Source organism: Podarcis muralis, chromosome 3 (assembly GCF_964188315.1).
Source record: "Podarcis muralis chromosome 3, rPodMur119.hap1.1, whole genome shotgun sequence".
In the NCBI taxonomy this organism is placed as follows: Eukaryota; Metazoa; Chordata; class Lepidosauria; order Squamata; family Lacertidae; genus Podarcis; species Podarcis muralis.
The window spans coordinates 45789220-45815740 of record NC_135657.1 but is presented as its reverse complement, the minus strand read 5'-3'; the positions used below and the strand labels follow the sequence as shown (position 1 = coordinate 45815740).

The 26521-nt window shown below is 41.7% G+C and overlaps 1 protein-coding gene across 5 annotated transcripts in view; it reads right to left on the bottom strand.

Moving 5' to 3' along the window:
• Positions 1-26521, bottom strand: part of LYST (lysosomal trafficking regulator) — a 77236-nt gene that overhangs the window by 34340 nt on the left and 16375 nt on the right. For all 5 annotated transcript variants that reach the window (XM_077925780.1, XM_077925777.1, XM_028724079.2 and 2 more), the window contains exons 7-23: positions 26215-26376; positions 24158-24314; positions 22708-22934; positions 21633-21699; positions 20171-20280; positions 18787-19210; positions 15525-15666; positions 14117-14290; positions 12781-12941; positions 11575-11765; positions 10428-10673; positions 8744-8917; positions 8467-8616; positions 7091-7228; positions 5249-5447; positions 4229-4360; positions 306-942 (exon numbers count right to left, since the gene is read on the bottom strand). In XM_077925780.1, coding sequence (XP_077781906.1) covers positions 306-942; positions 4229-4360; positions 5249-5447; positions 7091-7228; positions 8467-8616; positions 8744-8917; positions 10428-10673; positions 11575-11765; positions 12781-12941; positions 14117-14290; positions 15525-15666; positions 18787-19210; positions 20171-20280; positions 21633-21699; positions 22708-22934; positions 24158-24314; positions 26215-26376 — 3491 coding nt within the window. The remainder of the gene's footprint in view (positions 1-305; positions 943-4228; positions 4361-5248; positions 5448-7090; positions 7229-8466; positions 8617-8743; positions 8918-10427; positions 10674-11574; positions 11766-12780; positions 12942-14116; positions 14291-15524; positions 15667-18786; positions 19211-20170; positions 20281-21632; positions 21700-22707; positions 22935-24157; positions 24315-26214; positions 26377-26521) is intronic.

Genomic DNA, 26521 nt, shown 5'->3' with positions numbered 1-26521 from the left:
CCCTCAGTTCCAAAAAGGTTAACCACTCTTGTTCTAAGGCAGTTGTGGGGAACAGTTTGGCTCTCCAGCAGCTGCTGAACTACAACTCCCATCAGCCCCAGCAAGCATGGTCAATGGCCAGGGATAATGGGAGCTGTAGTTCAGCAACATCTGGAGGACCTGAGGTTGCCCACCTCTGTTCTGAGGGATGATTCACCTAATATTTTGGGGCTACTTTTGTCCACAAAATCAGCCAAGCAAAGTTCAGTTCTTGCCAAGTGAAAACTGCATGAACGTGAGAATTATAAACTTTCACATCCACGTACCTATCAGCAGTGCTTTCGGATTTCAGAGGAGCCTGTTTGCTAGTCGAGGAAAAGGCGAGATGTTCCCAGTCTTCCGAAGCTACACTCTTATCAGCCAGGCTTGGCCAACGAGCAATGGTGGATCCACTATGAGCTGAAAAGGCTAATCCCAAACCTGCAAAGTTGCCATGACTTTTCTGAAAGGTAGACAACCCTTTCAGATTGTCAGGACGCCTCAGGGACAATGAGGGTCCAGCGCCATCTTCACTAGATTTCATTCCTGTGTCTGCTTCTTGGTTCTCTGAAGGCTTGTCCAACATTTCCACCTCTTCCTTTGAAATATCAAACGTCTCAGCAGAAGTCAACTCTCCCACATTTACAACTGTTTTTGCAGACTCGCAGCTACTGAGTAAATGCGCCTCCTGCATCATTTTAAAGACCTCCAAGCTCTTTACCAAATTATTTTTATGCAGTAGCTCATCTACGTCAGTCTTTCGAAGTATATTCAAGTTCTCAGCACTGCTGCCCATGTTCCCACAGAACTCTTTTCGGTGCATTTGTGGAGAGGAAGTAAGAGATGTTGGTAGGCTTTTACACCGCCGGTCAGGTGCCTGAGGAAGCGCTGTCTGTAGTTCACTGATTTCAGAAGAATCATTTCCTGAGAAAACAAATATGGCAAGTGCTATTCTCAATTTTTTTTTTACATCAGTCCTTAATGAAAATATTACAGTGGAACCTTGGTTCTCCAACTTAATCTGTTCTGGGAGTCCATTCAACTCCCAAAATGGTTTGAGAACCAAAGTGCAGCTTCCAATTGGCTGCAGAAAGCTCCTACAGCCAATCAGAAGCCGCGGAAGCCATGCTGGGCATTTGGCTTCCAAAAAAGGTTTCAGGGTCAATGGCTACTAGAAGCTGGAGGTAGCAAAGCTTCCGAACACCAGTTGCTGAAAATCATGGGAGAGGAGAGAGCTCTTGTGTTCATGGACTGGTCCCTGGTTTCCCACATGTATCTGGTTGGCCACTGTGAGAACAGGATGCTGGACTAGATGGACCACTGGCTTGGTCCACCAGGTTCTTCTTATGTTCCTAAGGTCCACAAAGTGCTTCTGGAGAAAACCTAATACTGTTCTTCGCCCATTATTTAAGTTCACTCACACTCATTCATCTTTACTGTCTTCCTTGTCAACAACCAACTCCTCTCTTAATGCTACTCTAGGGAAGAAATTTCACCAGCACTTTCCCACCTAATTTAACTGAAATTAACATGCCCACTGAACAAAAGTGGCCTGCCTTGTTAGTAGTAGTTACATGTTTTGCCTGTTCTGGTGTTTGGAAACTTTGCTACCTCCAGCTACTACTTTGTAAATTAAATATTATTTTTGTATAATATAAGCAGTATGCCACTGTTTTGAAGGTTGGTAATGTATTATTACTTGCTGCTGATAAACTGAAGGTGGAAACTTATTTGGCATCTTATAAATATGTTTTCACATTGCTATGTATTTGCATCAATGCCAAAGGGACTAAAAGGGAGTGCTTAAGTTTTCCTTGCCACTGTTTCTCCAGTCGAAACACACATTTTTTCACTAGCATGGTCTGGAACACAAGTAATCAGGGATTTTGAACTTTGGGTGGGGACATCTACACTGGGGGTGAGAGACCACAGCTCTGTTCCAAACATTTGTTTGTTAACATGTATTGTGTCCCTAAAGCAGAGGCTCTAAAGCATAATAAGTCAGGACCTTTATGTAGAAAGGACTATATTTCATAACAGTTACCTACAGCAAGCTACTGGAGAACATCCATTTCTTGAAAAAGTTTCCTGCTGCATTATAATTAATGTCAGCTAAATATAGGCTGTTAATTGGTTTCGCACACAAAGTGTTCATACAGCATTTTATATCATGCCTCCAAAGTAAAACGGATGTCACACATGTCTTCTGAGTCATGCTTCAGTACACAAGGCAAGCAGAGCACCAGGACTTGTAGGAAATACTTCAGAAGTCCTAAATACAGAATGTTCCAGGACTACACTGGTCTTGGGCATAGAATATCTGTGTAATTTGACATTTCTGTGGCTGTTTATGGTGTGAAGACTGCCATAAACAGATTTGCCCAGCAAACTTCCCACCAGACGTCAGCAGAGCTGAAACACAGTCGGCAGTGAAGCAAGCGGAATTGGCCCTGAGTCTTGATTGATCAGCAACACAAGATTGTTCTAGGTAGATTAAGTGTAGGTTGCTGTATACAGAGACCACTGTGGGTCCCCACAGCAGCAGATCTGCTTGCATCCTCTCAGTAGACCAAAACCAAAACTCTCAGTTGCTCACATAATGCCATGTGCATGTGCATGATTTCACTTTCTTATCTTGCAGCTGTGTAAACAATCCAGCTTCACAGCCAGAGCTTCGCATTACATACAGAAACTCACAGAGACAGCTTTCTGAAAATGAATGACCAATACCCCCAAACAATTTCCGCACTGAAGAGAGAAATGGAAGTGGAAGATCTTATCCCAATATCTTCCAAATTGGACATGCACACTCACTACACTTTTGGAAATGCACACGCTTCGTTAATCGCCATGGGTGGTATGCAACTAAGTTTTACCTGAGAGTAGATCTACTGAAATTAATGGCCCTAATTTGTGTTGATTAATTTCAGTGGGTCCACTCTAAGTAAAATGTAGCTGAATATCGCCCCTTGCTTTCAATTTAATCTATTTTTTTCAAAGCGTTAAATATCAGACACCCTTATATTAATGTTAGAAGTTCCTACATCTCTGTTAGGAAAACATTCTTTAAGAAACAGATAAAAAATTCCTGGAAGCTTTAAAGAGGGTTCCGGAATTTTCTTTAGTGTGTAGGAGTGGCACTCTAGGCTTATATAATAATAATAATAATAATAATAATAATAATAATAATAATAATAATAATATATTATTTATACCCCGCCCATCTGGCTGGGTTTCCCCAGCCACTCTGGGCGGCTTCCAACAAAACACTAAAATACAATAACCTATTAAACATTAAAAGCTTCCCTAAACAGGGCTGCCTTTAGATGTCTTCTAAAAGTTTGGTAGTTATTTTTCTCTTTGACATCTGGTGGGAGGGCGTTCCACAGGGCGGGTGCCACTACCGAAAAGGCCCTCTGCCAACCTGTAACTTGGCTTCTCGCAGCGAGGGAACCGCCAGAAGGCCCTCGGCGCTGGACCTCAGTGTCCGGGCAGAACGATGGATTGATTGGTGTCAGCTGGATGTGCAAATAAAGGGAGGAAATTGCAGGCTGCAATTTCCACACGAGGAAAGCACACACACACACGCTGTCAGCACGCACGCTGACAACAAGGTTGGAAGTAAGACAATGTGTGCTGCTGATACGGTGAGTTTTGCTGTGTCAGGATTGTTAATTACTGGACTGAGATTATACCGTGCTGGAGAGATAAAGGAATGTAAACAGCTTGTATGTAATAGTAACAGAAATGCTTGTGCAACCAGTCAAGCAATAAAGAAGCTCTTGACTGTGAATTTAAGTATGACTCCTGTTCTTGTCCTCTGCCTCTGGGGAAAACTCTGCTACATACAGTAAGAAGTGGTTTTATTGAGGTGCTACCACACAAGCAGTAAAGTGCAGCGGAAGTGTGTTGGCGATAACCTCTAATAATCTCCTGTAAACTATTCTCATGTCCATCAGGCACCAAACATTAGCAAGAGCTTTGCCACCAATTCTGCCAAGGCTGGATTCACATACCATTAGGCAGGTCAGCTGCACCACTAGAAAGTTTGCAATGGGCACCCTGCTCCAGCCTTGGCAAGGCAGGAACAGTGTCTCTACTTCACACCACAGCTGCCTACACCAGCCTGAATCAGTCCCTTTAAGCTTCTATGCTGCACTTCTCACTTCACTGTAACTTGGGAAGCTCAGGTCTTGTGGCAATTACTTACTTTCTTGACAAACAGCTGAAAATCCAGTTGGACTTGTAATTGCCAGTGCTGGGCTGTCAATAGATTTTCCGCCACTGCTGGAATTCCTCAAATACATAATGGATTGGACCTTCTCTTGGAAAATGTTGCCATCTAGAAAAAGCAAACAAGGGAATTTAACATCTCAGAAGATTTCATTCCTTGCACAGAATTTAAGTGGAGACATTGAACTATGATAAGTCTTGACCAGTAATGTGATTCACCGGAGCCACTCTGAACAAACAGTGTTGACAGTGTTGACAGTGTAATCCTGTGTGTATTTATTCATAAGTGCATCTTACCAAGCTCAACAACACACTCTACAAACCTACAGAATTGACTCTTCAGTGTCTGTACATGCAACAAGGACCAAGATGACATGAACGTTTATGAGCAAGATACTGATAAAGTACAACCTTGTTTGTGAAACAGCTAGTATCCAAGGTTCGAATGCACAGAGCAACTTTGAATAAGTCACTTTTTAAGGCCTCAAATCCTTTATTCCTAAAATCAGAAGATTTATTTTGCAGGTACAGTGGTACCTCGGAAGTCGAACGGAATCCGTTCTGGAAGTCCATTTGACTTCCAAAATGTTCGGAAACCAAGGTGCAGCATCCTGCAACCAATAAGAAGCCACGACGGACGTTCGGGTTCCGAAGAATGTTTGGAACACTCACTTCCAGGTTTGCAGTGTTCAGGAGCCAAAATGTTTGACTCTCAAGGTGTTCGGGATCCAAGGTACAACTATATTAGCTTTTTACAAATATGTCAAATATGTTGAACATCAAGCTCTGAATTCAATACAATAGGGCTGAGAGACTAAAAATCTGCTACCATAAACCAATCAGAATGCAAGTATGAATATAATCTGGGGAAACAAATCAAGAGTAGATGCTATAAAACTAAGAGGGCAGGGATTGAAAAAAGGTAAGCTGCTATGTTTCTGTGGTATTAATATAGTTTGTTTCTTTTTTTCTGATTCAGGTCAAAACAATACTTTACCTATGTGCAGGGAAAAGTAGAAGTCTCTGGGATTGTGACATACATATGTATTAGTAGGAGGGTGAACTGCTAAGAGGAAATTGAAGATCAGTGCCAGCAATTCCAGATCTGGGGGAGAACCAAGTACTTCTTCAATTATTTTCACAAATGATGTGCAAACTTCTGTAGGCATAGATGTGAAGTTTTCTTCTTCTTGCTCCTAAGAGAAAAACAAAGAGGAAAACAAACAGAGTCCTACAAAACCACAATTTCCTTCTGTGTACTGTTCAAGGATATATATCTGACGAAACTGTATTCCTTTGTTTTACCTGTACTCACACTTCTAGGATACATGCATGTATAGCAGAAGGCATGTTACAGTATTATATACAGCTGCTATTTATAACCTTTTCCGAGGAATGGTCAGAAAACTCCCTGCTGGCAATGGTTTATCTCTTTCAAAACAGGTGATTGAATCAGATCCATTGGCCCCTTCAAAATCTAGAATTTTTAGAAGTATATGAAAGGTAATTACTCTGGGATGCCAATTCTCAACACTTAAGGTTTAGGATCAATTGACAATTTTACAAGCATGGTCCTGTAAACACTGGCATTATAGCTTGCAGCACTAAGGTCCACCCTAACTTGTGCACATGTGTGATCCAATGGAAACTTGTTATCAAGCAATTTTGAAACCTAATGTAATGCATATATACTATCTCAGATATAGCTATCATCTGCATTAACTGGCATCTTTGGAGAATATTCCAATGAGGCATGAGGGACCTACAGACCAGGAAAGTTAGAAGCGCATACTTTTTGTGGTGCAAGGTAATCTCAAGTCCTGTTCAGATAAACTTTAAAGGAGCAACATGAGTAGAAAAAGGCTGTGGAGCTATGTACCTGTACCCCCCTCCCCCAATCATCACATAGCTCTGCAGGCTTCTACATGTTCTAGTGTAACTTCTACAGCAGGAGAGCCTTTTCTAATTATGAAGGTTCCCCATTTGATTAAGCACTCTGGAGTACTGGGGTTCTAAGTAGCACAGGAAGACTTCACTGGTAGAAAGGGCTATCTGTTGCAAATGTTACACTAGAACACCAGCAAAAGCTGCCTGATATCAGGGGTGGAGCTGTAACAGTTAAAAGACCTACCTGAAAGACCTACACTGGCTCCCAGTAGGTTTCTGAGCACAATTCAAAGTGTTGGTGCTGACCTTTAAAGCCCTAAACGGCCTCGGTCCAGTATACTTGAAGGAGCGTCTCCACCCCCATTGTTCTGCCCAGGCACTGAGGTCCAGTGCCGAGGGCCTTCTGGCGGTTCCCTCACTGTGAGAAGCCAAGTTACAGGGAACCAGGCAGAGGGCCTTTTCGGTAGTGGCACCCACCCTGTGGAATGCCCTCCCACCAGATGTCAAAGACAAAAACAACTACCAGACTTTTAGAAGACATCTGAAGGCAGCCCTGTTTAGGGAAGCTTTTAATGTTTAATAGGTTGTTGTATTTTAATATTCTGTTGGAAGCTGCCCAGAGTGGCTGGGGAAATCCAGCCAGGATGGGGGGGGGGGGGATATAAATAATAAATTATTATTATTATAAATTATTATAGGGCTTGTGGCATTTGCAGATCTAACTAAAAGTCACATCATAAATCAGTTAGTGGCATCAGTGGAAGTTGGGAAAGCCGGACGGCTTTCACTATTCAACAGTTTCTGTTCAAAATCATCACTATCTGTAATATCTTTATTAATAGGGCTGGAGAAAGAGGGGGAGTGTGAGTCAGATGCTGTGAACCATCATGCACATGTTCACTCCTACAGACAAGAACCTGAAACATTCAAAACAAAGGTTGTGGTGCCTTACCTGCAGAACCTGGCATGTGAGAAGGAAGTGATGCACAACTTGAGCTTTGAGGAGCTGCTTAATGTTAAATGTCTGCTGCCAATGATCATCATGGATAAGGACTTCCAGAGCTGATAAGAGTGTTTCCCAAACACCTGGCTGCAAAAAGAGAAGTAGTCTTAGGCACACACAAAAAATCAAAATGAAGTTAGAAGCAAGTTGCCATCAAAAGTGTATTGGCAATGCTGGGAGAATAAAAAATACTGTAGCCAGCAAGGCAACCCAAAACTTCAGAAATCTAGATTGTTAGTGGGATGTCAATGAAAAATATCCTGTGCGCTTAGCATAACAGCGGTCACAAATGAATGCAGGACTTACATTTTACATCTAGACACCAGCAAAATATTTGTTAGGCTTCCGTCTAAAGTACTATTAGCACCAGTCCAACATTTGAACCTGAATTCAGACCTGAAAATGATTGTGAATCAGAAGTTTGCATATGCTTCTGCTGAGGCTGTTTTTTGTGGTCAAACTTGTGTAATAACCATTAAGAATTATGAAGATTATTCAGGAGGATGGGGCTTTTCTGCACTTTTAACTATTTCCTAAACACAGGTACAGGTGACAACTGCATCTTCTGCCTCCTGCCCCAGTTCTCTTCACAAAGCAGGGAGGATAGATTGCAGAATGTTTACCTTCTCCAACGTGCTCTTAAAATCCTTGGTTATAGATATATTGATACTGGTATACCAATGAAAGCATTTACACAATGAATACAGATTTGTTTTAACACCACTGGAGAAATTTCACCAAGGAAAAAGTTTGCCGGGGGAACCATGAAGACAATAGGTAACTGACCTGCCTATACAGGCATCCATTCCCAGCAAGGCACCTTTGAGCATGATGGCACTTCCCAAGCCCCAAAACCCCTCTACATTTTTTTCTTAAAATTGAGAGGACCCTGAAGTTGAGCTGGAACAGTATTTTGGGGTGTTTGGAGGTGCCCACTTTGCAGGAGGGCTCTGAGCACTGCCATTTTTTTCTACTGTAAAATGGGTATTTTGTGGTGCTCCTGAGTATCAATTCAAATGTACCCTTGGGTCCCTAAAAGGTTGAGATCCCCTACGTGAATTAAAAAGCAAAACCTTTCTATATAAGTGCACATTCAGAAGACAGGCCAACTGCTTGTTCTGGACAGGGCTGCACACCCTCTAAAGGAGAAAATGCATAGCTTGGGGGGTATTCTTGGATATATCTAGGTCATTAGAGGTCCAAGGGACCTTGGAAACCACGTCACATTTTCTAGGGGGAATAAAGAGATATCAAATTCTGGTAACAACCATATTTTAACTTTGATTTTGTTGTGGAGCAGTCATGTTCTGATCTGTGCAAATCACCTGGGCTTTAGACCATATCTTCCAATCAAGTAGCAGCTCTTCCAACAGCTTGACATCTTGAATCACCGCTCTAGACTCTACATCTAGTATGAACTGCCCATTTTCATTCAGATGAATCATCTTCTCACTGCAGCATCCTGCAAGGAGAGTCTTGCAGAGGGATAGCAAAAAGATTCAGTTTTGTGAAGTTATGAACCAGAAGAGAATGTGAAAAGTAGACCAACGATTTTGCCAAGATCAGTCAATGCAAAGAGAAGGTTTCAGCAGAGCACCTTACCTGCAAAATATGAAATCCAACAATACATTTGGGCTTTATCAACACCTGATGAATCATGGAATAACCATTGCAGTTTTCTAACTCATGTATTCTCTGCTGATTGTGTTTGGTTAAGGCAAGGATAACTTTCAGAGCTAAAGCTTGGGTTTCTTCACAGTCGCTGATTTCCACAACCTAAAAATAAGCCAATATGCCGCTTAAGTAATAAAGCATGTCTGACAGAGTGTTACTTCAGTGTTACTTGTCCTGCCCCACATGGATTATCTTGTTACAGGTATCATGGAGGAGCTATTTCATCTGCAAGCTCTTGGTCTCTACTGGTGGCACATTTTAGGCCTTTATTGCAGGGGTTGATTTGTAAAGGGAGACTAGACCATGTGCAATCCTATCACCAAACAAGGCACTGGACAGAATAACAACTAAGTAATGCCTATTACTTAAGGGACGCGGGTGGCATGGTGGTCTAAACCGCAGAGCTAGGGCTTGCCGATCAGAAGGTCGACGGTTCGAATCCCCGCGACGGGGTGAGCGCCCGTTGCTTGGTCCCTGCTCCTGCCAACCTAGCAGTTCAAAAGCATGCAAGTAGATAAATAGGTACTGCTCCAGAGGGAAGGTAAATGGCGTTTCCGTGCACTGCTCTGGTTCGCCAGAAGCGGCTTAGTCATGCTGACCACATGACCCGGAAGCTGTACGCCGGCTCCCTCAGCCAGTAACGCGATATGAGCGCTGCAACCCCAGAGTCGTTCGCGACTGGACCTAACGGTCAGGGGTCCCTTTACCTTTATCTTTAATGCCTATTTAGGCCACCCTTGTAGTGTATTTCAAGTGCTTCAAGAGTGCCTCAAGCAAATTGGGAAATGGCCATGCTGGAACTACCCTTCCTCACCCATGCTGTCCCCTGGACTTCACAGTGGTCCACTGGATGTCACCCATTAATAATTAAAGTGATTTTAATCCAGTACTCCTGAATCTATGAATAGCATAGTCTCTGAAGGGCAAAATCCAAACCCGGGGGGGGGGGGGAATGTAAGGGTGGGGCCTCTGCCACATCCACAGCCTTGCCATACATACAGACAAATTGCTTCACCATCCTGGAGTTGGCATGGCAATGGGGCGGGGGGACTGGGGACGGGACCCTGCTATGTTGCTTTTCTTCCTAATTAAAAGACTTCCAACCTGCACATCCAAACCAAAACAAATTTTGAAACACTTTGCAAGAAGTGGTAGGTTAGGATTTCATTATGGGCAGTATTGGGCAATCAGTAAATGAGTAAGAACGTAGGTTTTAATTATTTAATTAATGCTAAAAGAATTGCTGGGCCTTTGGTGGGGGGAATCACTGTACGTAAACTGCAGCTGCCCCACCCATACCTGATGTGTCACATACGCTGCTGTAGATGAAACGTAGCAGGTTATACACACAAAAAAGTGCAATATCCCTGATTGTAGTTCTGCTTACAGCTTACAGCAGAAAAATAATATTTTTTACTGACAGCATTTTCCTTATACCTCCATTAACAACAATGCTCCTTATTAGTAGCCCTATGAGGTGCCTGTTTGGGAGCAGCCTAGGTTTCATGCACCAGTTCACTTTATTTGCTTCCCCACATACTAGCAATCAAAAGACCTGAAAGTCTGCCATGACAAATGCACTAAGAGGTAAAGCAATTTTTCAGCATCTTACCCTGGCAAAAAGGAAGACAAAGGACCCAGTTCCACCAATCTCGTGCAGTATGCCCTGAAGACCTTTGTATTCTGCCGGCTGTAGCATTTTCAGGTAATAAGGATCTGGCAAATTGCTTTGTACTTCTTTTGAGCTGAAAGGTCGTTGGGAAGGAATGGTTTTCGCTTGACCTTTAAGCCTGATTACTGGCTCATAGATTGTATAGTGGCCAGGGCAGCAAGTGGTGTAAACAGTAGCAAGGCTTTCCTGAAATACAAGGCAACATTAAAGGAGCTTGCAGCTTTTACCCAAATCACCACTTTTCTTTTGAGCTTCCACTGTCATAGTTAGCATAGCAGTTCATCCCTACGCATTTAATGAAATAATAGTAGCCTTTCAGAAATGTAACTATGAGTTGAGATACATGGAAAACAAAGTTAAGTTATAGGGTAGAAAGGAGACAACCTACAGGAGATAAGTTAGGAATAAATAAAGGTTTCTCAGGGAGACAAAATGCATCTGAATAAGTTGAGGAGTGTGTTTGAGATATTTGTACCATAAGTTAGATTAACATCTCGCTGCATTTCATTTTGTCATATCCCCTCTTCTCCACCTATTCCATTTATGGTCTTTGGAACTTGTTTTTGGGGGTTTTTTTTGCAATAGCAGCATTAACAGAACTAATGTGGCAGCAAAGACTGCCATACGCGTTGATCAGGATGTGGCCTGAGATGGCCTGGGCACAAATGCTATTCCCAATAAAATGTGGTCACAGAAAGTGCGGTTAAAACCAAATGCAAGTCAAGTGACCAAGGGAACATCACAGATACACCAGGGCTTGGGAGCCTCTGGTAGCCAAATGTTGCTGAACTATAACTCCTATCTGCCCAAGCAAGAATGGCCATGGATGATTGGAATTGTGGTCCAGCAACATCTGGAGGGGTCACTGGTTCCCCACACAGGCCTGAGACAATAAGACTTTGGGTAGGAGAGAAACACTCTTGGTATTTGTTACCTGCCCTGAATACTTGAGACAAATTAGGCTATGCTTCTAAAATAAATGTCACCACTGAGCATTGTGGCTTACAATTTCTCATTCATTTTTCATGCTGTAATGGGAAAAAGAGAGAGAGAGAGATTTAGTACTGTACTAGGATTACAAACTTACCGTTAAAGGTCCAGTGTCCACTTCTCTCTTTGTCATTAGGAGTTCTTTGATTTGTTCACATTGCAGAATTTCTTTATCTATGTATTTGGTATAATCACTTATTGTTTTGCCATATTTGCAAGGCATTACAGAGGTAAAGTCTGGTCCACAAGAATAAAGATAAAATGCTTCTTCTGGCCCAATTTTTGCACCTACAAAAACAAAAACATGTGTTTCAATATATGCTGCCTCACGTACAATAAATAATACTTCTATTGTAGCTCACCAACATCTTAGTTCATAAGTGATAGACAGGTCCCCATAGGTTTGATTCTCATATTACACTGCACATGTGGATGACATGCCTGCATCTGCGTTCAAAGAAGCAAAGCGAGATGTGAAGCCACAGGAAATCCCATGGCATGCAATGTGCAAATATGTATCTTCACGGATCACTGGATTTGCAGTGGCCAAAATTCATGAGCCACCGGCTAATATACTTTATTACTTCTATGGAACAAGACCTGAATGTGTGGTATCTGTCACAAGGCAAGAACAAGCCGAACAACACAGTCTAAGTTGCACACTACTTCAACGATGGTGCTAAAGTTAAAAACAGGCCTATTCCAGTTCACAGCCCCAAGAATCTTTCAAAGTGGCTTAATAAAAAGTCTTCCATAATATCAGGAACTGAAACAATGTGGTTTCCATGTGGCACCACAATGACTCAGACAGTGCTCATGCCCTCACACGCGATCTTCCCCCAGCTACGCTCTTTGAGTCACCTTTTGGCAGCCACCTTCCAGAAAGCAGCAGTGTTATTTATTTTAGTAGGAAGACTTATATCCTGCCTTCAAGGCAGCTCTTATTAAAAAAAACAATGTTTAAAGGAGCAAAACATATGAAAAAAGGAAACAAAAGGAGACCAGGATTGCAGCTAAAGTGTCACAGAAATACAGAATTCTAGTCGCTGGAAACTACAGGAAGGAGAGTGTTTGTTGTGCTTGCAGGTTTCCTACAGGCCTCTGGCTGGCAACTGTGAGAACAGGTTGCTGGATTAGATGGGCCATTGATCTAGCAGGCTCTTCTTTTGTTTTAATTGTCTTTTTTTTAGGTATAAGAACTATGGCACGGCACTAATAAAGTTTTAAAAACCTCTTTCATATCTGGTACCAGTTTAGTACAAGATAACCAGCCACACATAAGGGCAAAAACAAACAAACTTACCATTGAAGAGCAGCAGATTTCCCAGGTCCCATCTTCCAGCCAACTGCAAATACTCATCTTGGGATGATGTATAATGGCCAGTCATACAGAAGGTCTTGTTGCTGTCAGAAGATAAGCTTGTTTTCCTCGGGAGGGTATAATCTAAACTAATTTCGGGTTTTCTAAGAAAAAGAAGAAAGCTTTAGTATATCCTGAACAATTTCAATTGAAATAGCGAGAGTGATTAAAGGGCTTATAATAGGTAATTTCACTTCTTCTGTGATAATTAAATTGAAAGCTGTGTAAAATAAAATTGAAGCCATCTCCTACAATTGGCTCCACACCCCTACAGGGTGCTTCAGATACCCTGACAATGCTTCAAATATACCTGCTGCACCTATCATTCCTAGATCACCAGATGGCTGATAGCACAAAGGGCACTCATCTGGGCCCACAGCCTCAATCTCTGCAGTAACCATTCCTGCTGCTACCCTACCCTGGTTCAAGCAACCAATTAATATAGAGCTTCCTCACACCAGGCCCAGCAAATACTGAGGATGTTCTTTGGTAGACCAACAGGAACATCTCTCACTGAAGCAGACCAAAGAACCACAGAAAAGCAAATGGACATATATGTATCAGTCATGTGTCTGATATATTAAGAATAAAGACTATAATGCATACTTCAAGGGGGAAACAATAATATATAAATCCACTTAACAGTGAGACTAGAGAGATGCAAGATCTTTAGGGCAGGTGCTTGAAGAAGGTTATTTAACATCCTCTTCTTCCCCATGCAACTTTACTGGTAAGGCCTTGTCAACAGTCAAGCCTGCTCTCTGCTGCAGCTGCAAGCAAGCAAGTGCACCTGTATTCTGACTTCACCATTTCCTTCCCACTTGCCCTAGAACAGATTCTCACTGCCAGTTCTCACTGCCACCTCCACCTTCCAGGTCTGCGTGCCGTTAGCTCTTTCATACAGTATTAGCCGAGTACGAATCTTGGTGCTTTTTAACACCGCCTTGTTTATATGAAAGTGCCACTTATAAATATTTAATAAAATTAATAAAAACAATCACAACAATTTCATTGGCATTTATGGTTGCAAGTGGAGCTTTAATTAGGATGGCAAGTCGTACAAAGAGCTCATTTAAGGATACTGAAGGATTTCAGCAGCAACAGTTTAACAGAAACAGAAGGGTAAGCAACCACTCCATTATTTCAGCTGTGAGCATTTCCTTGTCCTCCTCCTCCTCCTCCTCCATATTTCATCACGTTCCAATTTAGAGAGAAGGCAAATGCCTCTAGAGCTTCTTTAATGATAATAGTTCTATCATTTACCACATTGGGGAATTACCTCTGACCAGAAATCCATAAGGACAGTGTTCCATGGATGTTTTTCTTGCTTTCTGGCTGTTGCAGGTATGTCAGTGCCATATGCTGCCACGTGCCTACAAGGAATGTGTTCTCAGGTGTTTCCGCTTGTGCTAATAGCCCAGCTTTCATTTCATCGTTTGGGTCCATACACATACTATGAAAATAGGAGAATATGCCAGTCTGTCATCCTTTTAAATTGCGGTATGTTTTTTTAAAATTTATGCATAAAATACTACTCTGGAACACTATGTCTGTTGGGTTTCCAATACATACAGACTTTGCCATGTTTTTCATTGCTTTTATAGACTGAACCAAGAGATGTCAGTTTGTTAGTGACAAAAATACTATCTGCCGCTCATTTTCTAGGTTTCTGCCTACAACTAACTGGGGCATTTCCCCCCTTTTTCTGTAATAGTTCTTTGAAGCTTGGATCCTCTCCTTCTCCACTATACCCCCCCCTCAGTTATTACTGTTTAAACAACAGTGCTCCAGTTCATGGCCATCTCCTCATCATTACACTGTGACCGGATGATCAGAGATGACCTAAATGTTCTCCTGGTTTGCTTTTCACTTCAAGAACAAGAACTGTTGCCACATCCTCTCCACCTGCATTATTATGGATGCTTGAAACTGTTCACAGCTATTGTTTTATCCCTCTGCTGCAGTGTAATTTTTCAGTCAGTTTATTGTCTATCCTGCTTTTTAAAAAAAACACAAGAAAATATTCAAAGCAACTCAGAGCACTTTTTTTCTGTTTCATTCCTCTTTATCAGGATACTACATGGCCCAACTGTGCCTTCAGTAATAAGGTAAATTAATCCTTTTTTCCCTAATGTTCACTTTTGTAAGTCTTGAAAATCTTATTTATCACACTGTACAGATTTCTTCTCCAACTAGGCTCCGGGAAATACAATTGCCAGCATGATATTACCAATTAAAACTGATCTAAAACAGACGATGGGTAAAAATCATCTGACCCATTTTATGCATCTCATTCCCTGAGCTCCAAGCAGCAACAAGACTGACTGCAGTTAGTTAAAAATAAATAAGAATCATTGCTAAGAATTCTATGATCTCCTGATAACATAGCACAGGCAACCCACCATTTATGCAGTTCAATATGTACATGACTGTGCACACATGAATCGCACTGAACCCCAAAACATCACAAAAAGGGGTGGAATGGGGTGTTTGCAGGCTTCTTCAATGGGGATTCAAATATACATTATTTAATTGACGGGTGTGGTAACTCAGAACATAACCCCCGTGAAAATGGGTGGTTGCCTGTATTGTGCTTAAAATTTCCTGAACGGGACCCTACATTAAACCTACTAGAACAGAAGAAGAAATAATGCATTTGTCAGTGTGTACAAACAAGTTTACCGTACCGAAATGTGAAACTTCCAGTGTTCACATTCGCCCACACTTGGATCATCAATGCTTTGGACCCCAGTGAAAATATATGAAGGCAACCATCTTCAAGAAGTTTGTCTCCTAAATTGAGGTGATCAATTCCAGCTTTGCTTTCTTCTAGAAAAACGGTTAAATCAGGTACATAGTTAAAACAATGGATGCTGACAAGCGCAACTGCTTTGCATTCTATAAAGTATAAATATGTAGCTAGCATTCCATAACATGGTTGAAACTAGAGTCCTAGCTGGATTTGAAATATACATCGCAGGCATGCCCAAATTTCCTGTCCATTTTGTTTCCTTTTTGCATTTCCTAGAGTGAGGAAAAACCACTGATAAATTTATAGCTAGCTAAGAATGGTGAATTGCCTGCAGTTTTTCATATGCAAAACACCCTTGAGCTTTTCTCGCAAATTGTATGTCATTAACACTATTAATGGAACAGGTTTAAGGATTTAGATTTGCTGGACAGAGTGCCTGAAGAACTATGGATGGAGGCTAGTAACATTATACAGGAGGCAGCAACTAAAACCATCCCAATGAAAAGGAAATGCAAGAAAGCAAAGTGGCTGTCCAACGAGGCCTTACAAATAGCGGGGGAGAGAAGGCAAGCAAAATGTGAAGGAGATAGTGAAAGATACAGGAAATTGAATGCAGATTTCCAAAGAATAGCAAGGAGAGACAAGAAGGCCTTTTTAAACGAGCAATGCAAAGAAATAGAGGAAAACAACAGAATGGGAAAAACCAGAGATCTGTTCAAGAAAATCGGAAATATGAAAGGAACATTTCGTACAAAGATTACCACAATAAAGGACAAAAGTGGTAGGGACCTAACAGAAGCAGAAGACATCAAGAAGAGGTGGCAAGAATACACAGAGGAATTATACCAGAAAGATATGGATGTCTCGTACACCCCAGGTAGTGTGGTTGCTGACCTTGAGCCAGACATCCTGGAGAGTGAAGTCAAATGGGCCTTAGAAAGCACTGCAAATAACAAGGCCAGTGGAAGTGGTGGTATTCCAGCTGAACTATTTAATATTTTAAAAGATGATGCTGTTAAGGTGCTACACACAATATGCCAGCAAGTTTGGAAAACTCAGCAGTGGCCAGAGGATTGGAGAAGATCAGTCTACATCCCAATCCCAAAGAAGGGCAGTGCCAAAGAATGCTCCAACTACCGCACAATTTCACTCATTTCACACGCTAGCAAGGTTATGCTTAAAATTCTACAAGGAAGGCTCAAGCAGTATGTGGACCGAGAACTCCCAGAAGTGCAAGCTGGATTTAGAAGAGGCAGAGGAACCAGAGACCAAGTTGCAAACATGCGCTGGATTATGGAGAAAGCTAGAGAGTTCCAAAAAGACATCTACTTCTGCTTCATTTACTATGCAAAAGCCTTTGACTGTGTCGACCACGGCAAACTATGGCAAGTTCTTAAAGAAATGGGAGTGCCTGATCACCTCACCTGTCTCCTGAGAAATCTCTATGTGGGACAAGAAGCTACAGTTAGAACTGGATATGGAACAACTGATCGGTTCAAAATTGGGAAAGGAGTACGGCAAAGCTGTATATTGTCTCCCTGCTTATTTAACTTATATGCAGAATTCATCATGCGAAAGGCTGGGCTGGATGAATCCGAAGCCGGAATTAAGATTGCTGGAAGAAATATCAACAACCTCAGATATGCAGATGACAGAACCTTGATGGCAGAAAGTGAGGAGGAGTTAAAGAACCTTTTATTGAGGGTGAAAGAGGAGAGCGCAAAATATGATCTGAAGCTCAACATCAAAAAAACGAAGATCATGGCCACTGGTCCCATCATCTCCTGGCAAATAGAAGGGGAAGAAATGGAGGCAGTAAGAGATTTTACTTTCTTGGGCTCCATGATCACTGCAGATGGTGACAGCAGTCACGAAATTAAGAGACACCTGCTTCTTGGGAGAAAAGCAATGACAAACCTAGACAGCATCTTAAAAAGTAGAGACATCACCTTGCCAACAAAGGTCCATATAGTAAAAGCTATGGTTTTCCCAGGAGTGATGTATGGAAGTGAGAGCTGGACCATAAAGAAGGCTGATTGCCGAAGAATTGATGCTTTTGAATTATGGTGCTGGAGGAGACTCTTGAGAGTCCCATGGACTGCAAGAAGAACAAACCTCTCCATTCTGAAGGAAATCAGCCCTGAGTGCTCACTGGAAGGACAGATCGTGAAGCTGAGGCTCCAATACTTTGGCCACCTCATGAGAAGAGAAGACTCCCTGGAAAAGACCCTGATGCTGTGAAAGATGGAGGGCACAAGGAGAAGGGGACGACAGAGGATGGTTGGATGGTGTTCTTGAAGCTACCAGCATGAGTTTGAGCAAACTGCGGGAGGCAGTGGAGGACAGAAGTGCCTGGTGTGCTCTGGTCCATGGGGTCACGAAGAGTCGGACACGACTAAACAACAACAACAACACTATTAATGCAGGAGACAATTGAGAATGGAAAAACAGAAGCATGCATCCCAGCCAAGGTAGATTTGCATGCATATTAGAAATCCATTTAGAAAGCAGGGAGAGGGAAGCCGATTTAAGCCTCAAGCCTCTGGTGAAATTGACTAAAGAGCCTGCTGATCTGTGGTACTAAGACATGGAAATATGTTAAAACCTTCAACTTGAACTAGGATCTGGAAAGTATCAAGCAAATAATACAGTTGTAAGCAAATGGCTTATTGTGTGACTTATGATTCACGCATGCTAAGAAAACTTCAAGAGCCAACTATTTATAGCAGGGGTAAGCAAACCCCCAGGATCCCTTCCAACTCTACAATTCTATGATTCTATGAAATTCCAAACTCCTATGTTTCAGTGGAATAAAAATATTCAGGGTATGTTGGCTTTTGCAATAATTCTCTTTACTCGAATTGTCATATTCTTGTACTCCATTGATTCTTGCTTTGTTGAAAAGTGTTTTTTTTTATCCTATTATATTTAAAAATAAATAAATAAAAGTATTTTTAAAAATACACAATACTGTGATTTGGAGCTCCTTACAGAACAGCAACGTGTAATGTTTATCTATAGCTGGAATCTTTCAACTCAAAAAAGCTCTCTTTGGAATCAATGTTCTTTCATCTGAATGTGTGGCACTATATGCAGCTAGAAGAATGACCTGATTTTTATACACACACACACTCTCCCTCTCTCTCTATATATATCTTTACAGATTCAGTTTTATTGTATTACAGAATATGACTTACCCATATCATCAAAACTGCTGTCGTGTGAAATCAGTGATTTGCTCCTCCTTTTAATTCTTTTTGCTTTCTCTAAAGAAATATCTACTTCATGAATGCGTTCCGTACAAAACCACAACGAGATGCTGAAACCTTCAGACATATGCGGCCAACAGTTTTGCCCAACCAGAGGCAAATGGATTGGAGCAACATGCCAAGAAGAAAGTAGATGGTGAGGCAAGCTCTCCCCCTCTGCTTCCTTCTTGGTCTGTGCAAACTTTGCTCGTCTTAGTAGTCCTATGGTTTTGCTGCCAAAACTAGGAGTTGGTTTTTGCGAAGGGCTACTTCCTGAATTTGGTATTTGATGCAAAGGAAATGAAATATGCTGTAAGGGCCTCATCTCGGTATTTGTCTCCAAAATCTTCAGAATTCCTTTGAGCAACGTGCTCTAAAAGAAAAGAAAATAAGACAGGAACTACGTAACTGTTCATTGCTATATACCCTAAACTGCAAGAATGAACAGTTTCAATTAGCTGACTTTAAAGAAACTGATGCAGCTCAAAAAGTTGTTTTGAGACAACTAATATTCAGTTTCCTCAAAGGTGAATTTCTCCATCCCCTTGATCATTTTGGTTGACCCTTTTCTGACCTTTCCCAACTCTACAATATCCTTCTACAAGTAACCTGTAACTGATGCACCTTGAACATGTGCTGCTTCAACTTTACACAGTTGAAGGTCACCTGGTTGAAATTACATGAATTAAATCCATGGAAGCCTAAAAGAAAGCCTCTTTTCGCCCAGGTTTTCCCCAGTGCAGAAATAACTTTTAAGCTCTGACTTGCTTGTGGGTAGGGGTGGTAAGACCTGTTTAGTGTGCCGGCTCCAGAAGGTAAAATTGTTTGGGTGGCAGCAGCTAATAGGAATTAGTTTGAGTATATGTGTTTTTGTGTATATGTGCCACCCCTGTGCAAGACACTAGTTACCTGTAATGACAATGTGTCTAGTTGCAGCAAGGATTGCCAACCCCCTGCCCATGGGGGGCAGGGCCTTCAATTGTGGCTCTTAATAATTTTTTGGAATTGAGGGGGAGGGATCTAAGAGCAGGGCAGAGGGTTGCTGGACCCGGAAAGGCCCATCCCATAGCATTCTTATTTGTTTGGAAGGCTGTTGGAGAGAAGGAGAGATGTGGCAGGAATGGCTTTCCCTCTCGGCTATTGGCCTATCCTGCTTGTTTGCTCGCTTGCTGCCTGCCAGCCATGTGTAGCTGGCACTTGCTTCACCCACACTATGTGATTAGGAGGCTGACATACCACTTCACTCTGAAAATGCTAAATAAAAACAAAATAGCTACTATATCAACATGGGCAGCGTACTTCAAAGTACTTCATTTCATTCTAAAAAATTTACCGTAGATGGCGTTTTTTCCAAAAAGATTCTTAAAAGAAGAGCCAGCTCTTCTGAACAGGTTTTTGAGCTCATCAGAGACACCAGCAGATCCACCAGCACCTGCTGACATGCTGAAAAGCAACAGCATCATTCATTTTAAAATGTTATCAAAACTACCAAAGTTATTAAAATAAGCAGCTAGAATCCAAGAAGTCACCCGGTCAACCCCTCTCCCCATCCTGATAGCAGTTCTTGCATTGCTGGGTAATATTTCTCCTAAAACACAGGAAAACATCAAGAACAACCACTGATCCTGCACAGAATTGTCACCAGAAAAAGACTGAAAAATCCTGACATGCAGCTCTTACAGGCTGGTACATAAGCATTTCAACAACATAAAATAGTTTTGCTACTAACATTTCTATCCCATTGTATACTGGGAAAATCTCAAAGTGCCTTGTCCCCAGGAGCAGGAGGGTCTCTGAGGTAGATGATAGCCTGATTAATACTTATCTAGGTTAAACAATGCAACAGCACTACAATGGTACCTCGGGTTAAGTACTTAATTCATTCCAGAGGTCCGTTCTTAACCTGAAACTGTTCTTAACCTGAAGCACCACTTTAGCTAATGGGGCCTCCTGCTGCTGCTGCTGCTGCGCCGCCAGAGCACGATTTCTGTTCTCATCCTGAAGCAAAGTTCTTAACCCGAGGTAATATTTCTGGGTTAGCAGAGTCTGTAACCTGAAGCATATGTAACCTGAAGCGTATGTAACCCGAGGTAGCACTGTATATACTATCAGACCACCTCTCAAAGCAAACTAGAATCAAAACATTTCCACAGTGGAATTAAAGCAACAACAAAAATTCCTAGGAAGAAAAATAGAAACTTTCCAATAGTATGAAGAGCTACTAAAATTCTAAGTCACATTATTTAGGTACATAACATGATACTTAACAATTGCCCCTGTGACTCAAGACAGGCTGTCACCAAACTCTTCATACCATTGTTTAGTGGATACATACTATGAAGTCAAGATTCTAATGATGTAATAGTCACTTACTCCATTATTCTTAGTTTCAATCTATGTCCTAAGAAGTAGACATTTCTGGCAGAAGACATTGTCAACCAAAAATCTTGAGACCCAAAACATAAATTGACTTAGGGCTATTGCCCCACCGTGGCTATACTTCTTTCTTTAAACCGAGAAGCATTCAATCTTACAATTTTCTGGAATTCATTTGAAGAAGAAGAGGAGTTTGGATTTGATATCCCGCCTTTCACTCCCTTTAAGGAGTCTCAAAGCGGCTAACATTCTCCTTTCCCTTCCTCCCTCACAACAAACACTCTGTGATACTCATTGGGGCCAGTATGAACGTAATGCTAAACTCATGGCTCAGTGAGACCTGTAAATTTATAGTTAAGAGTACCTGCCCAAGTGAGAAGTACCCAAAAAGGTAAAGACTGCTTTTATTTATAACTCACCATGAAAATCGGAATCTGTCTGTGTCAATATGTGGAGGAACCCTACCAAGAGACTCTTTACAGCTCCCTAGAAATAAAATAAAAAATTATATACTGAACAATCATCTTGAATTAGCAAAATGCCTGCCAAGTGATAGGGAAGTGTGTCCTTAGAAAACGGGCTTCAGCTTAGTGGCTGGCTGAGTACTAGTCCCAACCTCCTTCTAAGCTGGCTTTGCCTGACCTTGTCCTGTCCCCTCAGACTTCCTCTCCCAGTTGATTACCTCAAGACCATCCTAACGACATTAAGATGACTACCAAATAGAGAACAGATATATGGGAATGTGGCCTACAGATGCACTAGTGCTTAATGAACTGCACAATGAACAGATCTTGTTTTTGTTTTCTTCAAGCCTTGGAGATTGTGTCTGCGTCCTTAAGTCCAGCACTCTTACAGCATTTCCAGAAAAGAGACATTCTGGTTGTTGCTCACTTCTGCTGTTGTTCTCGCCCATACTTACTCTAAACCCTATGCTTCTAGGCTAGGGGTGCCCCAACTTTTTTTCAAAGAGGGCCAGATTTGATGAAGTGAACATACAATTTTACCCCAAAGTTGTTGAGCTTTTTTTAAAGGATTTTACCCCAGGACATATACTGCCACAGGGGCCAGATTAAATCAACAGGCAGGCCGGATTAGGCCCCTGAAACGGACTTTGGACATGCCTGTTCTAGGCCAACTGAGAATGGTATTCTCTGCCTCTTTTGCTAGTGTGAGGCAAGCTGATTCATGCGCATGCAAATAGGTCTGAGCTGGGATGTGATTTGGTGAAATGATTACTGCCATTGGAACACTGATGGCTCTCCTAAAACAGAGGAAAGCAATGGGGGGAGCAGGTAAGAAAATAGGGATCACGCGCTTGAAAGGTTCCTTGAATTGTCTATGACCTTCCCAACTTTCTATCCCACCTACACTGGCCAAGTAATTCAGGGACAGATGAGCAGAGACTTGTGAATGTGTGGGACCCTGTTGTAGAACTACTGTATAGCAGATATGTATACTATATATGTGCAAGGTCATAGAATTGGCGTCACTTACCTGCTGCATAAGTAACATTGCATTTTTTCCCTTCAGCCTGATTGCTTTCAAGAAGCTCTGGAAAACATGTGTAAGGACATCTAGGCTTGGGTTGCTAGCAGAGAGTAAATGCAATTCCAACATACAGATTTCAGGATATATTAATTCCCCTTGAATGAGGGTTTCTGCTGTGTCACTGGCAAAACTGGAATAGCCGAAACATCCTTTATCTTTCTTAATGTCTGTTCCTAGAAAGGAAGGAACATGGTTATCTGCTGAAATTCAGCTACTCTCTGCCCTATCTACCTACCTATTTTGTGGAGCTTTGCCCCTACTGCCCAACTTTTAATTAACAAGGATCTGGTGTGGCTTTCAGACAACCGGGGTCTTTTTAAGCATACAATTATCATGCAGAAATGCACAAAGTAAGCCATGCATGTTCATATACTAAGGGACTCATCGGGCAGTGGGTTGCAGATTGACAAGCATATACACTACAATAATCCATTTTTTTAATCTTTCTATTTACTGATGTGCTTATGCCTCACCACCACTATTGCATGCAGACACTTTTGTGCCATCCTGCTTAAGGAAAATCATAACCTACAAAGCGCCTGCTTTATAAAAGGTTGAGCTGTACACTGAAAGCTTCAAATACAGTACCACTATCAATTAAATAATAATAATAAATTACAGGTCCCGTGAGCAAAATAAAACAAGAGTTATAACTTGTCTACTCATTTCACAAGTTTATAAGAAATCTGGAACCAGAGGAATACAGCAGCAGCAACTGCTGTGATTCAGTAGTAATATTTTTTAATTTTGCAGATCATAGGCAATGCTGCCAACACGCTCCTTCTCTCCTGACTCAGGCAAGCAGACTACAAAACATGAGTGAAAATAAGCAGCAAATGTGACTTTAAGATGACAGCCAGCCAAAAACCAGTACAGATTCATCTGTACAAGTTGTCAGAACAAATAAGCCTACAGGGTTCCAGTATTCTTACATCATGGTAACCATATTTAATGGTTTACCATGAGTGTGACAATCTCACCCGCTTTGTTCTTTCCTGCTACTATACTGGAGAAAGAAACACGATCACTGGCTTGAACTGGAGATGATGATCAATAGCCAAGGTTTGTACTTGGCTTGCTGATAGTGGTTTGGAGTGAAACAAACCACAATGCCCAGTACAGACATAATGCTAATACTGTACAGGAATTGTGGTCCATTTTCCCATGCACTGAAGTGGAGGAGCAGAGATCAGAACAATCATGGTTAACTATGTTAACTATGTTTGACCATGACATGTGAACTGGACCACTGTATTTAAAGATTCACCATCAAATCATGATTCAACCACCAGAGCTGGAAAACTACTATGCACACATGTGAATGCTGCTGGAACGTAAACCAAGATGTATCTGAGAAAACCATGGGTGCATCACATGAAATTAAGTTCAGACTTACCTTCATCCTTGCTTTCACTGTCATCAGGATTGCTTTCACTGTCTGCATCATAGCCTTCTTCTTCAGCAAAAAATGTAAAGCCACAGCACTGGGATTCTTCAGCTTCTTCAGATATATCACCAGCCTGAGGTGCAGGTTCCTTTTCAGACTGCTGGATCTGTGACATGCATATTTTATATGTTTAAGCTCATCCGTTAAAAACCTGCAGAAGATTCTGGGCTTCATAGAATATTTGACCACAGTCAAGTATTTTCAAATAGACAAGATTTGACACATCCATTACTTCATTGTTATGGATTCTAGCTGTTCTGTCATTTTGGCACTTGGAATACTGTTTAACTGTTGTGCAGAGTGCAGAAGTTACATACAAGAGCAGAAAGAACAAGACGGACCATGAAGTTATCCAAAGAAGTTCCAAGAAAACTGCACTCAGCAAATAAACTAGATACACAAAACCCAAATGTCTTCATGTTCAAGTCCACATAGACATCCTGGCCCACAACTTATGAAGCTCCCTCACTTGCCCACTTTCTTGAAGTCAACAGAAGGCAGACCTTCCAGCTGTCCTCAAGTTCTGCTTTTCAGAACTTCCAAAAAAAAAATTAGGGGAGTGGGAAGAAGAAGAAGAAGAAGAAGAAGAAGAAGAAGAAGAAGAAGAAGAAGAAGAAGAAGTTGTTGCTGTCGTTGTTGAGAGCTGAATCTCTCCAGACAGCTTCAGGGCAATTTAAAACCACAACAATAGAAGCTCAGCTATAATGCACACCACAGATTAGGAAAGATAGCACCAAGTTCAAGAAGATGTCAGCATGGCTAATGAGCAGAGACAAGGAATCTATTTAAGACAATGAGGCTTCCTTCAGAAAATGGATGCCTTGTGCTCAAATGAGAAAAGGAACAGAAGAAAAAGGAAAAGAAACTTGCACAAAAAAGGTGACTGGAGTAACTTCCCTTTGAGTAAAGATTACAATATTTGCGGCTTTTCTATTTACAAAAAAAGGTGAGTAAGGGGGGACATGGTGAAGGTGTCTATAATAACGCATGTTGTAGAGAAAGCGGATAAAGAGATATTTTACTTCCTCACTCATCATACCCAGGGCCATCAAATGAAGATGAAGGTTGGAAGATTCAAGATAAATAGCACATAGCTAAACTACGGAATTATGGGATGCAGGTGGCGCTGTGGGTTAAACCACAGAGCCTAGGACTTGCTGATCAGAAGGTCAGTGGTTCGAATCCCCACGATGGCATGAGCTCCCGTTGCTCAGTCCCTGCTCCTGCCAACCTAGCAGTTCGAAAGTATGTCAAAGTGCAAGTAGATAAATAGGTACCGCTCCAGCGGGAAGGTAAACGGCGTTTCCGTGCACTGCTCTGGTTCCCCAGAAGCGACTTAGTCATGCTGGCCACATGACCCAGAAGCTGTACGCCGGCTCCCTCAGCCAATAAAGCGAGATGAGTGCCGCAACCCCAGAGTCATCCGCGACTGGACCTAATGGTCAGGGGTCCCTTTACCCCTTACCTAAACTACGGAATTATGTAGTGATGGTTACCATCTTAGATTACTTTAAAGGGGGATTTGTAAAATTCACAGAAGATAAGGCTCCAAGCCATGATGGCTATGGGCCACCTCCAGTATCAGAATGCCAATGGTGGGAGACAACAGCAATAGCCCTTGTCTCCTGCATGTGAGCTTCCTATTGCCGCCTTCTTAATCATTGTGGGAAAGCAAAATGCTGGACTCGATAGGCCTTTGTCCTGATTGAGCAGGGCTGTTCTTATGTTAGTCCCTATATTTTCCATGCCCAGAGGTTTGATACAGAAGAAGGCAACTCCTTTATTCTTATGCCCGTCAAGTCACTCCTTCGCTATGCCCTATGAGAGATTTTTCTAATTCTGACCCATCTGCTATCTGAACTGTTTGTAAAGAGCCTACTGTTTCTGAGGACTGATGGTACAAATATAACACTTATTAATGTTCCGTAACATATAATGAGAACATAAATTAGGCTATCAGACAAGCAAGCAGGCAATACGAAACATGCATTTTTATCTCATTATACCTTTTCTTTCTTCTCTTCAGAATGATCAAGATCAGCAAAATAGGTTCCCAAAGCAACTCGAAGCAAAGAATCAAATAAAGGCTTCACCAAGTCAGTCTCCATTATTCTAGATTTTGTAAGATGGTCCCGCATTTCAAGTAATATATCTTCTGCACACACGTTCTACATTCAAGTAGGGGGGAAATATGCTTACAAGCTTGTCCTGGTTAAATAAAATGGTACTAAAAGCAATTATAGTTTCTTCACTATTTAAATTCCTGGCCTTCTCACAATTGCCAACATCACAACATCAAGAACTAAGCATATT